This window comes from Camponotus vicinus, unplaced genomic scaffold (genome assembly GCF_025532165.1).
Source record: "Camponotus vicinus isolate PSW18456_S1 unplaced genomic scaffold, iyCamVici1.0 SCAF_7, whole genome shotgun sequence".
Classification (NCBI taxonomy): Eukaryota; Metazoa; Arthropoda; class Insecta; order Hymenoptera; family Formicidae; genus Camponotus; species Camponotus vicinus.
Genome location: NW_028141979.1, coordinates 17356187 through 17369397, shown reverse-complemented (window position 1 = coordinate 17369397; position 13211 = coordinate 17356187). Strand labels below are relative to the sequence as shown.

The window sequence follows — 13211 nt, the reverse complement described above, 5'->3', positions numbered from 1 at the left end:
AACTACTTAAATAATTTGTTTCAAATAGATGGATCGGCATCAGAAGTCAATCACAAGAGTGGCCACCAAGATCTCCTGATTTTATGCCACTAGATTTCTTTTTGTGGGGATACGTAAAAGAAAAAGTTTTCGCGACAAAAAAACAACTATTGACAACATGAAAATTCGTCAATCATAAACACATTCTCAGAAATTACTCCTGATGTATTGCAAAAAGTCCAAGAAAGCTTTCGATTACGTTTAACGAAATGTGACGCTGTCAATGGAAACTTGTTTAAGCATTTGCGCTAATATTACAAACATTCATAGTGAGAGGCAAGGGGACTCACGTTAATCAAGCACCTCAAAGGGATGAAATCCCGATACGTCCACGTCGTTCATCCTGGATAATGCTAAGCACGGGGAAATGCATGTCAATCGGTCCGGAGCTGGTGGACCATCAAACAGAATCAGTCCAGATAATGGATAGGAATAACACACAAAATACGCATACTGTATAGGGATGGCAGCTTTTTACTTAAATACATTACATGTAAACTTTTGAACACTGTAACTTAGTGAAAAATGATCCAATTTCAAAAAACGAAAAACCGTTGTATTCGTCTCATTGTCAGCTACAACTTTTATTTCGAGAACAAAATCGACTGCCATTTAAAAAAATGGCCGCTATGATGAAATCTCTAAAATGGCGCCCTCTGCAAACAAATTTATATCGCTATCTTGTGTCCCTCTTGAGGTCTAACAACTTTGTTATGAAACATTTTTTTGTAAAAGGCGCAGGAAAAGAGATATTTGGGGAGGGGACATTAAAATGGCCCACCCTGTATAATGACATACATGACATATTGATAATTTTTGAAAAGGAAAAAGAAATAACTGTAAGAAAATATTTAAAAATGTACGTTTTGTCCTTAACAGCACACATGTCTGAAAGATGTTCAGAGAATATCCAGAGGACATCCTGGATATCATACGTATGATATTAATTATTGATTATTCACAGTTTTAAATTTTCCTATTGTTATTTTAATCTAACAAAGGATAGTTCTCAACTCGAAAATCCAAAGAATTATGAAACTAGCAATACATAAAAGATATCATGATATATGAGAACCTATTCTTTTTGCTGTCCGAATTCACCCTAAAAAAGAAAATCAACTTCTGAAAGTTGATCCATTCAGTTCATTATTTGCCAATAAAAAGAAATAGAACAAAATTTTATAGAGAAAACTTATTTCTTTTAATGAGATTTATCGAGTAGTAAACTCATCGGTTATTGAAAGCATTATGTAAACTGTATAAACAGAGAAAAAAGCAAGAAGAATATATTTTCAATATTTTTCTATTTTCAACACTTTGTTATAATATTTTATCTCATTGCTCTTACCGCTTCAGGGTTAATATCAAAATATTTTCTATATATTGTCGCAGTTTAATAATCTTTTTGAGTTGAAAACCTCCTCTTATAAATTGTATTAATTAAAATGCACATTAAACTTTTATTAATGAATTGCTGCACACTCACCTTTTAAATTTTTCCGACAAAGGGACAATCAGGATTTCTTTTCCAATTTCTCAATATTTAACTTTAAGACAAAAAGAACCATTTATAACGCATAAATTTTTTTAAGTTTTTTTTACAATGTATAAATAAGAAGATAGACACATTCAACTCTAAACTTACAGCATCTAATTATTAGTGCCTTCTAGCGGTATTGTAATATAGGAACAGTCATCATCTAAGTATTTAATTTTTAAACACTTCCTTTTTATTAACGTTATTGGAATTTTTATGTTTGTAGTATTAATATGTGATATTATAAATATGCCACTTTTTTCAGAAGAACATGGTACATCAAAAAAAATTTTGCATTTAAAAAATGCTTTGCATGAACATAACAAACACCATCTTCTTCAAAGATATCTAAGATAAAAACGATAGATTTGTCACAAAGCATAGCACAATTATCGGTCTTGTTAGTTGCAAATTTAAAGCTTTTAAATTTAAGATGATAAATTACATTATTTTTCTTATAAACAACAATTGGATATTGTTCCACTTTAAATGAACGAATCGGAAGCTGTAACTCTTCAAATATACGATTTGAAAATGGTTCTAAAGGTGCACCTGAATTATGTAACTTATTTTCAATTTTCTGCATATGATTTTCATATTTAAAGCAACTAAAGTTATCTAATAAACTGAAACTTTGTACATCATTCGAAAGATGCAGAAGATTATGGACATTATAAGACATATTCCTCGCCATAAATCTTTCCATAATTCGAAACAAAGTAGAGTAACAACGAATTCGCGTAAGCATTGAATATCACACATAATTGTTTATCAGTTAATATTTTAATAGCAACACAGAGAGAAAGAAAATGGTTGTAACAAATCGAAGATAGTATTGGTTTCATAACAATAAATCCGGTATAGAGTAAAAATTGGCGAAATTCCGTTACCTTCCATTTATCAATGTCATCTAATTCTCTAGGTTTTCTTGCAAATTCAACTGGAATACAAGATTTAATTTTAATTAAATGAAGCGAAACTGATTTTACATTTTCTGAGGATAATAATAATATTTCTTCTTCCTCTAATCCATAATTGGAGTAATCGTTTTACAATGCCCAAGCAAACAAGGTGCATGTAATCCATTGGAATTTGGGTTATCATACCAATGCCAAGCTTCTCTAATATGGAATCACCTGTATGATGTTCAATTTGTAATCTATTTGTACGTATCATTTGTACGTAAGACGATGTTATGAGTTTCTGAAAAAAATACTCTGTTACATATAAAATCGTCCTTTTGTGTACATTTAGAGCAAGAATAATATTCCATATGGCCTTTTGTGTACGTAATAAATGATTTCGCTGGGGCGTCACATAATACTGCATTAAGATTAATTGCATATTTTTTGTTTGAAACAATAATGCCAGTTTGAGAAAGGAGGATGAAGTCGTTAACAAAGTCCAGAAGAAATTCGTTGGCATTACTAGGTTGGCATTACTACTATCGGTAAAGGAGGTGAAACAGGGAATGGAAATATCGGAAGGAGCGGTGCGGAGAAAAGCCTTAAGGCTAGGAATGTGTATGGGGCCAGGTCCCAAGATGAAAGAACCTGGTAGAATGGGATCTGTGTATTCAGGGTAGGTTAAGGAGAGAATTGTTGCGACGGTTCGATCGCTAAAATTGATCCAGGAGAAAATAGGGGGAGGAAGAACGGGAGGACAGAAGAGATGAGAATCAGGAGTTGCTTCGTGGGGTGGAGAAGGAAAGGGCGACAATTGCGGAAATTTAGGCGGATGGTCGGGTTCCGTGTCGTACACGGGAGAGTAACTAGGAGCAAGGGTTCCAGGAGACAGATACGGGAAGTAATTGGGAGGAGAGGTTTGAGGGGGGAGATATGAGGAGTCTCGCGTATCTTCTTGGATGTTACTCAAGAAGATTCGGGTGATAGGAAGATTCGTATTTATTTCGTTTAAATCTAATGTAAAAGAAGGGTCGGCCACAGCCCGAGCCAGTAGTCTGCGGATTCGGCGATTGCGACGGTATCGGAGTCGCTTTGCTTTGGCTCTAGTGGATTTCCTCGAAACGGGTTCCACTAGGGAAGCGATTATAGTAAGTAAAGAGAAGAAAGCGGAGGGAGATCATAAACAAAGAAAAGACTTACTATTTGTTTCAGAGAACGCGATTACGGTTAGCGCTGGCTGGTAGTTGCTGGGCCTCTTGGCGTCGGGAATGACAGTATAGTTGCACTGTTGTTTAGCAAACGCGCACAGACTCGATGGGGTTACTGACTGTTTTTTGTTAATACAAATAATCCCGAGATTTTCGAGAATAGTGATTTAGTAATGCAAGAATGCTGAGATACTGAATGAATAGCTGAATAACTGATTAATGAAGACTTAAGGATGAAGAATACTTAAGAAGTGGTGATTTGTTCGAAGTTCGCGCTTATATATCGTTTTTGGATTACCCTCTCCTAGAGTGAGGAGCTAGGGAAGTTAACGAATAGAAACTCTCATTAGATTTCCATTGTCTCTTCACTGCCCCCTCTCATGAGCGTTTAGAACAAATGTAACAAATCAGAATTTTATTACATTCGTTCGCGAATAGGAGAGCATCTTCCAAAACGGAGAGACCTAGGATTCTCAGTATCGGAGGTGGTAGTAATTTATGTCCTGCAGGATGCGTCTGCTAAAGACAAGGGATGACTTTTACTACCCCCTTGAAATTTAGATGGGTACGTGTGTCGCGTCGCGACATCCGGTCACTCGCGTTTTCATGAATAGTTTTTTTTACTTTCTATGGCTTCTTAGATTTTATGAGTTTTCAAGTGATCGGAAAATATCAAATTCGGCTGACTGGTTGGCGCCTTGACTGTGACCGGATGCTACTCTTTATGATTTTAGCCCGTTAATATCCGGCTGTCGTTTTTGGAGCACTTACTGAGAATCCTATTCCAATTTAACTGACATTAACGATTTTTTGGAAGTCATGCACGTGTGCGCCAGTTATGGGAAAGAAAAAAATCGTGAAGTCCCTTGGACGTAACAATAAATACCAATAATAAAAGGCGATGTATAAATATCAATATCTTCTGTGGATGCCATAATAGGCCAAAATTGGCTTCCTGAGCTCTTGGAAAGTGGTAAACCGTCAATATTAACATTTAATTTAATTTTATTTGCTTTTATAAATTTGGAATATACTTGTATGGATCGTATTAAAGGAAAAACCAAAATGGACATAGCAGCCATCACCAAGAGATTTTATGTTTAAGGATGCATTTCGTGGTGTTAAAAGTAATGCTCTAACATCTGAAGGTAAATCTGTATGGACATGTTTCCTCAAAATGGCAAGTAATTTGTTAGCAGTATTATGTGTAATATTTTGCTCAACAATTAATCTTTGCAGATTGTTCTCGGAGCAACTTCGAATTGGTGCGACAGCACAGGATGTAATCTTGCGAGATGGACGAGGACACGACAATTGTCTAGAGACTAAATGAACGTCACACGACACGTATTTTTTTGTATTTTTTCTAGTTTATTTTAAGGCACTACACAATTAATAAAGAAATATAAATATCTATACAAAACTTTCAGGAACTAAAATTCCGAAATTATAAATCCGACGACTGTGGAACTGGCACAACTAAGCGGACTAAGTAAGCGGTTTCTGCGAAAGAGCGGTTTTACAAAGCGGCGTTAGCAAAAATTGCAAGACTCGTCCTGTCCACACGCGGTGCTCGTTATATAGCGAGCAGATTTTCGAGCCCTCGGCGACGTGGGCCAATAAATTCAATCTTTTGGCGGTGACCTCAGAGCGCTGTATGCAATAGGCCGCCGACGAGGTCTGACGTTGACATTTTTGCGATTGCCATGCGCGCGATTCTTTTCGATTAGCTGATCGTGACGTATGGGCGCGCATGCCCGTGCGTTTCGCTGACGTTGTCGACGGTTGACATTGTTTTGCCAAATGTTTATAACGCGCGTTTCTTATGCCACCAAAAAAAACGAAAGATAATGCGAGCGGTTGAGATTTCAGCGACCGTGAGAATTCGAGAAGTTTCTCGACGCTCGACAAATTCAAATTCTCGAATTTATCATACCCAAAAAAAGCGGATTTGATTCATGCACTGTTTTATTCGGACTAATGTTTTCGATTTTCGAACATCCCGCCCGCCTCGTCAGTACGTGACGAAATTCGTGAGTGTGTTCGTGCACGGACAGGTGTCGCGGACGGTTCCATCGATGAGTTTGAGATTGCGATCATGAATGAAACGCGATGGTGACGTGGTATTAGGACACGTATTAATTAGTTGGTTTGAATCTCTCGCGAGAATGAGTAGCGCGTGAATGTGATGAATTATATACAGTGGTGAATAATGTAAATGTGTACAGCGTGATTTTGTGAATGAATTTTCGCGAGTGCAGTGAAAATCGAGAATGACGGTGGACCTCGGGAATTGCAATGTGAAGTGCTGTGATAAGTAACAGTGAGCGCGACATTCTGAAGTGAGAAAGCGCACGCGAAAAAAAAGGACTGATAACGCGGCTCAGGGATCGCACATAATATTGAACATGTGTGATTATGATTTAACATAATCGCGCGCGGTACGATTCTCAGAAATAAGACATACGTGAAATATAATACAGTGAAGTGTAAGATATTAAAAAAAAAGAGAAAAAAATTAGATTAAAAATGTGGTGACGATCTCACGCGTCCCGATGAGGCGATGAAGATGCGTCGTGGGCTCCGGGCAGAAGAACCACCTTGACGAGCGGTCGGACGAGCTCCGAGGTTGATGTGCGGACGGTGACTACGCGGACGACGCCGTCGTTCCCCGGATGCAACTTAGTTATTCGCGCGAGCGGCCACCGAGTTGGTGGAGTAACGTCGCACGAGACACAGGGCGCCGATCTCGGGACTGGCTGTGTTCTTTGTCCATTTAGGGCGAGAGGCCAGCGTTTGGACGTATTCATGCGACCATCGCTTCCAGAAGTGGTCACGCATCCTCTGCAGTAACTGCCAGCAGGAGAGCGCATTCGGGTTGCGGTCTTCAAGTGGCGGCTCAGGCAAGGCCAGAATGGGTGCTCCTATGAGGAAGTGCCCCGGTGTTAGTGCCGTTAGATCGTCGTGGTCATCGAAGAGCGCCTGAAGAGGACGAGAGTTGAGGCACGCTTCGACTTGGCTGAGGAAGGTGTTCATCTCCTCGAAAGTGAGCGTTGACTCCCCGATGACCCTGCGAAGATGGTGCTTAGTGGATTTTACGGCCGCTTCCCAAAGACCGCCGAAGTGAGATGCTGCGGGTGGATTAAACTTCCATCTGATCCCGTCGGCAGCAACGGATTGCGCGATGCGACGGCCGTTGGCTGACGAAGCGCAGAACAGCCGTCGAAGTTCTCGACTTGCGCCGACGAAGTTCGTGCCGCAGTCAGAGTGCACTTCCTCGCAGAGACCCCGATGAGAGATGAAGCGACGGAATGCCGCTAGGAATGCATCCGCCGTGTAGTCTGATGCTGCTTCCAGATGGACTGCCCTCGTTGCTAGACATACGAAGACGGCAATGAAGCCCTTGTGTGCTCGGTGGCCTCGTCCTTTCCCGGTCCTAATCAGAATCGGACCTGCGTAGTCAACTCCCGTTCGTAGAAACGGACGGGCCGGTGTTACTCTTTCATGAGGAAGATTTCCCATCAAGGGCTGTGGCACAGCTGCTCTCCATCTCGTACACGTGATGCACCGGTGGATATGTCTCTTCACGATGGCGCAACCTCGTGGAATCCAATAGCGAAGGCGAAGTAGCCCGAGTGTGAGCTGCACTCCTCCATGCAGCGTTCGCCTATGATGAGCGTCAATAAGGAGTTGAGTGAACATTGATTCCGGTGGTACTATCATCGGGTGCCGCTCGTCCTTCGACAATACGGCGTGTTTCAATCGACCTCCAACTCGCAGAACCCCGTTGTCATCGAGGAACGGGTTGAGTTTGGCGAGCTGACCTTTGTGCAGAACAGTACGGCCCTGCTTAATAGCGGTAACTTCAGTGGCGTAGTGCAAGCCTTGCACAATGCGAAGCCATCGAATCAAGGCCGCTTCCAGCTCGTCGGGTTGAAGCGTCGCTTTGTGGTCGCGTGCTGGAGCGGTGCCGCGCTGTCATCGACAGCACCAGGCAGTGACTCTGAGGAGCTGGTGCAAGGCTGAGAACCGCAGGAGAAGTTCCGGTTCCGCCTTGACCTCCACCACTGCGCTCATGGCTGCCGCTCTTGCTTCCGGAGTGTTGTCGTCGGGCATGGCGGAGTCATCCTTCGGCCAGAAGGACGAGTTCTGCTTGAGACACGCGGGTCCTGTCCACCACAAGGGATGATCCAGCAGATCCCGTGTCTCGATCCCCCGGGAGGCGCAGTCCGCTGGGTTATCCCGTCCTGAGACGTGCTGCCATCGGGCTTCAGGAAACTGAACCTGGATGTGTGACACCCTGTTTGCCACAAATGTCTTCCATCTCGATGCGTGTCCCTGGATCCATTGGATCGTGACTCTGGAGTCTGACCACAGGAATACTGAAGCTGAAACTAAATGAAGAGCCTTGCGAAGGTGCAGCGTCAAGTTGGTGAGTAGCACTGCCGCACACAACTCAAGGCGCGGCAGTGACACAGGTTTAATCGGTGCGACCTTTGTTTTTGCAGCTAGCAAGCGAATCGTCCTGGAGGTACGGCCTGAGATGCGGAGGTAGACGACGGCTGCGTATGCTCGTTCGGATGCGTCTGCGAATCCGTGCAGCTCCACGTGAGTGTTGTGGTCGTCGGTGCCCAACCAACGATCCACCCTGAGGTTTTCAAGAAGTGGGAGATCGTTGAGTAAGCGCCTTCACAACTGTTCGTCCACTGGTGGAAGCGGGGAGTCCCAGTCCAGCTGCCTCATCCATGTGGACTGGATGAGGATCTTGGCTCTTATCACCACGGGTGCAAGCCAGCCCAGTGGATCGAAGAGCCGAGCCGTCTCCGCCAAGGCCCGTCGCTTGGTGATCGGGGCGGTCACGCGCGGCTGGATCGAGAAGGAGAAGACGTCGTCACCAGGGTGCCATCTCAGTCCGAGCGTTGAATGACTCTCGCTTTGCCAAGCGTGATGCGGTTGCTGGAGGCGGTGTTCCTTGGGAATGCTGGTGAGAACCTCCTCGTTATTCGAGGCCCACTTCCTCAGGGGAAACCCGCCCGCCGTGCAGAGCTTGCGGAGTTGCTCCTGCTTGTCGATGGTCTTGGATAGAGTGCTAGCTCCGGTCACGATGTCGTCAACGTAACAGTCGTGACGCAGTGCGCTTGCTCCGTCAAGAAATGATGCTCCTTCGTCGTTGGCCAATTGATGCAGAGTCCTTATGGCCAAGAATGGCGCGCAAGCCAAGCCGTACGTCACCGTGTTGAGGCGATATTCGAAGATGTCGTCGCTGGCTCCTTATGTCTCCAGAGGATTCTCTGAAAGTCCCGGTCGTCCGGATGCACCAGGATTTGCCGGTACATCTTTTCGATATCGGCAATAAATGCGAAGCGGTGCCAGCGCCACCGCAAGAGGACGTCGGCGAGCGCAGGCAAGAGATTGGCGCCGATGAGAAGATTGGCGTTCAGTGATTCACCGGCGAGCGTGCGCTGGGACCCATTGAAGACAACTCTGAGTTTGGTGGTCGTGCTGGAGTCCCGGAGTACACCATGATGCGGTAGGTAACACACAGATTGGCTCTTCTGCGGCGAGGCGCTTACCAATTCCATGTGTTTCAGATGCTCGTACTCCATCATGAAGGCGCGATAAAGGTTGCCGAATCGAGGGTCTCGGGCGCATCGGTGCTCCATGGCAGTCAGGAGACGCTCGGCTGGCTTGCGGGTTTGTGTGAAGGTCGGTGGCGGTCTAACGAACGGTAGTCTTACGACGTACCGTCCGCTGCCTGTGCGTTCGTGAGTGCGCGCGAAGAACTCCTCGCACTTGGTCTCGTCTGGAGAGAGGATGGTGGTGGACGGTTGCTCTCGCTCTTGATCCCAGAATTGTTGGACGAGAGCATTCAAGTCGTGGTCGACCGTACACTGGAGGGAGCTATGGGGTCCATTGGTCGACACGCTCTTGCAACCTCCTGAGAGGATCCACCCCAGTGACGTCTTCTGTGCGATGGGCTGGTCCTTGCGACCCTTACGAACACCGTCCTGCAAAATGGAGGAGTAGACGTCTGCGCCGAGTAGAAGCTCTATGGAATCTCGCTCGAGGTAGCGCGGATCAGCTAGCAGGAGGCCACGGATGTGCGACCAAGAGGTGGAGTCTCGGATGGCGGGCCCTTGGTATGACGACAACCTTGGAAGTACGTGCGCGACGACGGTTAAGGAGGACTGGGCCACGTCGGACAGAAGATTCAGCAAGATTTTTCCGCGGGTGGCTCCTGAGCGTGCTCCTCCGATTCCAACGATGGACAGCAAGGAGCGTGTGCGTGGCAAGCGCAGACGTTGCGCCAGGGCCTCCGAGACGAGCGAAACCTCGATCAAGGCTCGTACGCTTTGCGGTCGACCAAGGTGATCGTGTACGGTGACACGTGCGGTGGCGAGGAGAATCGCCTTGCAGTTAGATGCGGTGCGTGTGGTCGAGAGTATACTTGCCTCAGTGAGTTGTGAAAGTGCGTACGCGTCGTGTAGCAGCGAGTGATGACGTAGCTTACAAGTAACGCACGTCTTGACGGATTGACATTTTGCCAAGAAGTGATTGCCGAGGCAGTTGAAGCAGAGTTTGTTCGATTCCACGATGGACTTCCTCTCGCTCGCGGGCTTCGACTGGAATTCTGGACACTTCATGATCGAGTGCTTGCCCTTACAGACGGCGCATTTGGGAAGGTCGGCAGAACTGTTTTTCGCGAAGTGGGACTTCGCGGAACGAGAGACGTCCTCGTGAGTCTTAATGACTGGCTTCGGTTTTGCGGCGTTTAAAGTAAGTATCCTCCTAGTCATAAAGTCCAACAGGATTTCGTGGTTTGGTGGATCGACGGAGTCGCCGGTAGACGATTCCCACTCCAGGCGAGTTCGTTGATCGAAGAGTTCGATCACTAGGTGGTTAAAGAGATCCATGCCATTTGAGTTGATGGGTCTCCCGATGCTCTCCTGGGCGTTCACGGCGGTGGTGACGGCGTGATAAATCCGACTCAGTTCCTCGGCAGATTCCGACTTCATCTTCGTTACGGCAGTGAAGATGGCGAAATTGGAGCGCATTAGCTCCCGTTTATTCTCAAAGTGCTTTGATAGAATCGCCCACGCACGGTGATAATTATCGCTCGTCACTGTTAACGATCGAATTAATTTTTCAGCCGGACCCTTTACACATGAGCGCAGATAGTGAAAGCGCTCGACATTGGAGATGGACTGATTTTCTCCTACGATCAAGAGAAATAGATCGCGGAAAGATAGCCAGTCCTCGTATGCGCCCGAGAAAGTCTGGAGCTTGATGCGCGGCAGCGAAGTCTTTGGAACGTGTTCCTGAATTGGCTCGGACTTTGGCGCGGCGGACGACTTGGCGTTGAACTTGTCGGCGTACCCTAACAGCGTACTTCGTTGTGTCACGTAAGTCGTCTCCGCGATATCGATGAAGTCAGACTTAGCGTACTCACTCTCATTGTACCTTTCCTTCAGGGCCGCTCGAATAAGCTCGTGCTGAGCCTCTATTTTTCCCCATAGGCTGTCGAGGATGGTGAGACGAGCTTGAATGGCGCAAAGGGTGATGTTGGAGACACCCATTTTCCTGAGGTTGTCCATGGAGCGTGACATGCGACCGTGAACGTCGGTTTGAGCTTCCGATAACGCCTTCAGATCGGTACTCATTTTTGATTGTTTGTCTGTCTAGGATCTTGCAGCACAGTACGGTACTGAAATGTCACTCGCGAATCTGCGGATGCGGATTAATGATCCGGCTCGAAGGACCAGAATGTTCTCGGAGCAACTTCGAATTGGTGCGACAGCACAGGATGTAATCTTGCGAGATGGACGAGGACACGACAATTGTCTAGAGACTAAATGAACGTCACACGACATGTATTTTTTTGTATTTTTTCTAGTTTATTTTAAGGCACTACACAATTAATAAAGAAATATAAATATCTATACAAAACTTTCAGGAACTAAAATTCCGAAATTATAAATCCGACGACTGTGGAACTGGCACAACTAAACGGACTAAGTAAGCGGTTTCTGCGAAAGAGCGGTTTTACAAAGCGGCGTTAGCAAAAATTGCAAGACTCGTCCTGTCCATACGCGGTGCTCGTTATATAGCGAGCAGATTTTCGAGCCCTCGGCGACGTGGGCCAATAAATTCAATCTTTTGGCGGTGACCTCAGAGCGCTGTATGCAATAGGCCGCCGACGAGGTCTGACGTTGACATTTTTGCGATTGCCATGCGCGTGATTCTTTTCGATCAGCTGATCGTGACGTATGGGCGCGCATGCCCGTGCGTTTCGCTGACGTTGTCGACGGTTGACATTGTTTTGCCAAATGTTTATAACGCGCGTTTCTTATGCCACCAAAAAAAACGAAAGATAATGCGAGCGGTTGAGATTTCAGCGACCGTGAGAATTCGAGAAGTTTCTCGACGCTCGACAAATTCAAATTCTCGAATTTATCATACCCAAAAAAAGCGGATTTGATTCATGCACTGTTTTATTCGGACTAATGTTTTCGATTTTCGAACAGAGATCCTCACGTAAACTACACAGGACCACAAAATAAAATCGATGGAAGGTTCCATGGACCAGACCTAGTGCATAATATGTTTTTGGGGTCGCTGAAACCGAATCTGCAACCTATTTTTCTCTATCACGTCAGCATTTTTCCTAACCTCAAAAAATAGCTAAAAATGGTAAAATCCAACCTTATCAACCATGAAACCTCATTTAACCTTATAACTTTATACCCTTGTAACCCTTTAACTGTAAAAACGATAACTAGTAACCCTAAATCTCATAACCTAAAAGTCCATAACCTCAAAACCCTAATTCTCAAACCCCAATAACTCAATAAACGCATGAAACAGCAGACATGTGAGATTCCAACCTAAATCTTGGATAATATTAACCTTAAAACCCCACAACCCTATAACCCCATAACCCTACGAGCCTGAAACGCAACTTCGGAAAAATTTATACGTAAGATTTTGATTCTGAATGTTACAGAGTTCAAACTCCATAAACTAACATCTTTATAAGTCCATCAACTTTAAATCTATAACCTTAAAACCTCATAACTCTATAACCTCACAATGCAGCATCAAAAGAACCCGATAAGAATACCCGATAAGGTCAAAATTTTGTACATTGCAATAACCTACATTTAGCTTTACCCAAGAACAACGACGTGGACGTAGCAGGTTTTTGTTCCCTTTGGGGTGCTTGATTAACGTGAGTCCCCTTGCCTCTCACGATTCGGGGTGCTTGGTTAACGTGAGTCCCCTTGTTTCTCACGATTTGGGGTGCTTGATTAACGTGAGTTCCCTCGCCTCTCACGATTCTTAATGGAGCTTTACAACTTTGTAAATAGCCATTTTATGCATTTGGAGTCTTAGAGTGATACCGCGTTCGTTTATTAGTAAATGATCTCCGCAGTGCTTTTCTTTTATGTTGGTTTGGCGTGTCTCTCTTTAAAGACCAACAGTAGTCTGCCAACATATGACCATCCCAAACACCCTGATACC

General features: G+C 44.9%; 1 protein-coding gene and 1 pseudogene across 1 annotated transcript; both read right to left on the bottom strand.

Annotated features, from left to right (window-relative positions):
• Nucleotides 1-1689: 1689 nt before the first annotated feature.
• Nucleotides 1690-4925, bottom strand: LOC145974746 (uncharacterized; annotated as a pseudogene).
• A 1446-nt stretch (nt 4926-6371) lies between these two features.
• On the bottom strand, nt 6372-10705 carry LOC145974280 (uncharacterized). Its single transcript, XM_083104080.1, has 4 exons — nt 8922-10705; nt 8383-8880; nt 7749-8337; nt 6372-7664 (listed from the first exon to the last, which is right to left on the bottom strand). Exons 1-4 carry the CDS (start codon nt 10703-10705, stop codon nt 6372-6374), a joined length of 4164 nt encoding a protein of 1387 aa, XP_082960206.1.
• Between the last annotated feature and the right edge of the window lie 2506 nt (nt 10706-13211).

What these genes read in the sequence shown, in the direction of transcription:
- LOC145974280 (XM_083104080.1), bottom strand. Translation starts at nt 10,705, where the DNA reads ATGAAGTCGGAATCTGCCGAGGAACTGAGTCGGATTTATCACGCCGTC. An exon ending in TCGAATATCGCCTCAACACG is followed by an intron (nt 8,881 to 8,921) that starts GTGACGTACGGC and finishes CTTGGCCATAAG; the next exon opens with GACTCTGCATCAATTGGCCA. An exon ending in CCATGAGCGCAGTGGTGGAG is followed by an intron (nt 7,665 to 7,748) that starts GTCAAGGCGGAA and finishes TGTCGATGACAG; the next exon opens with CGCGGCACCGCTCCAGCACG.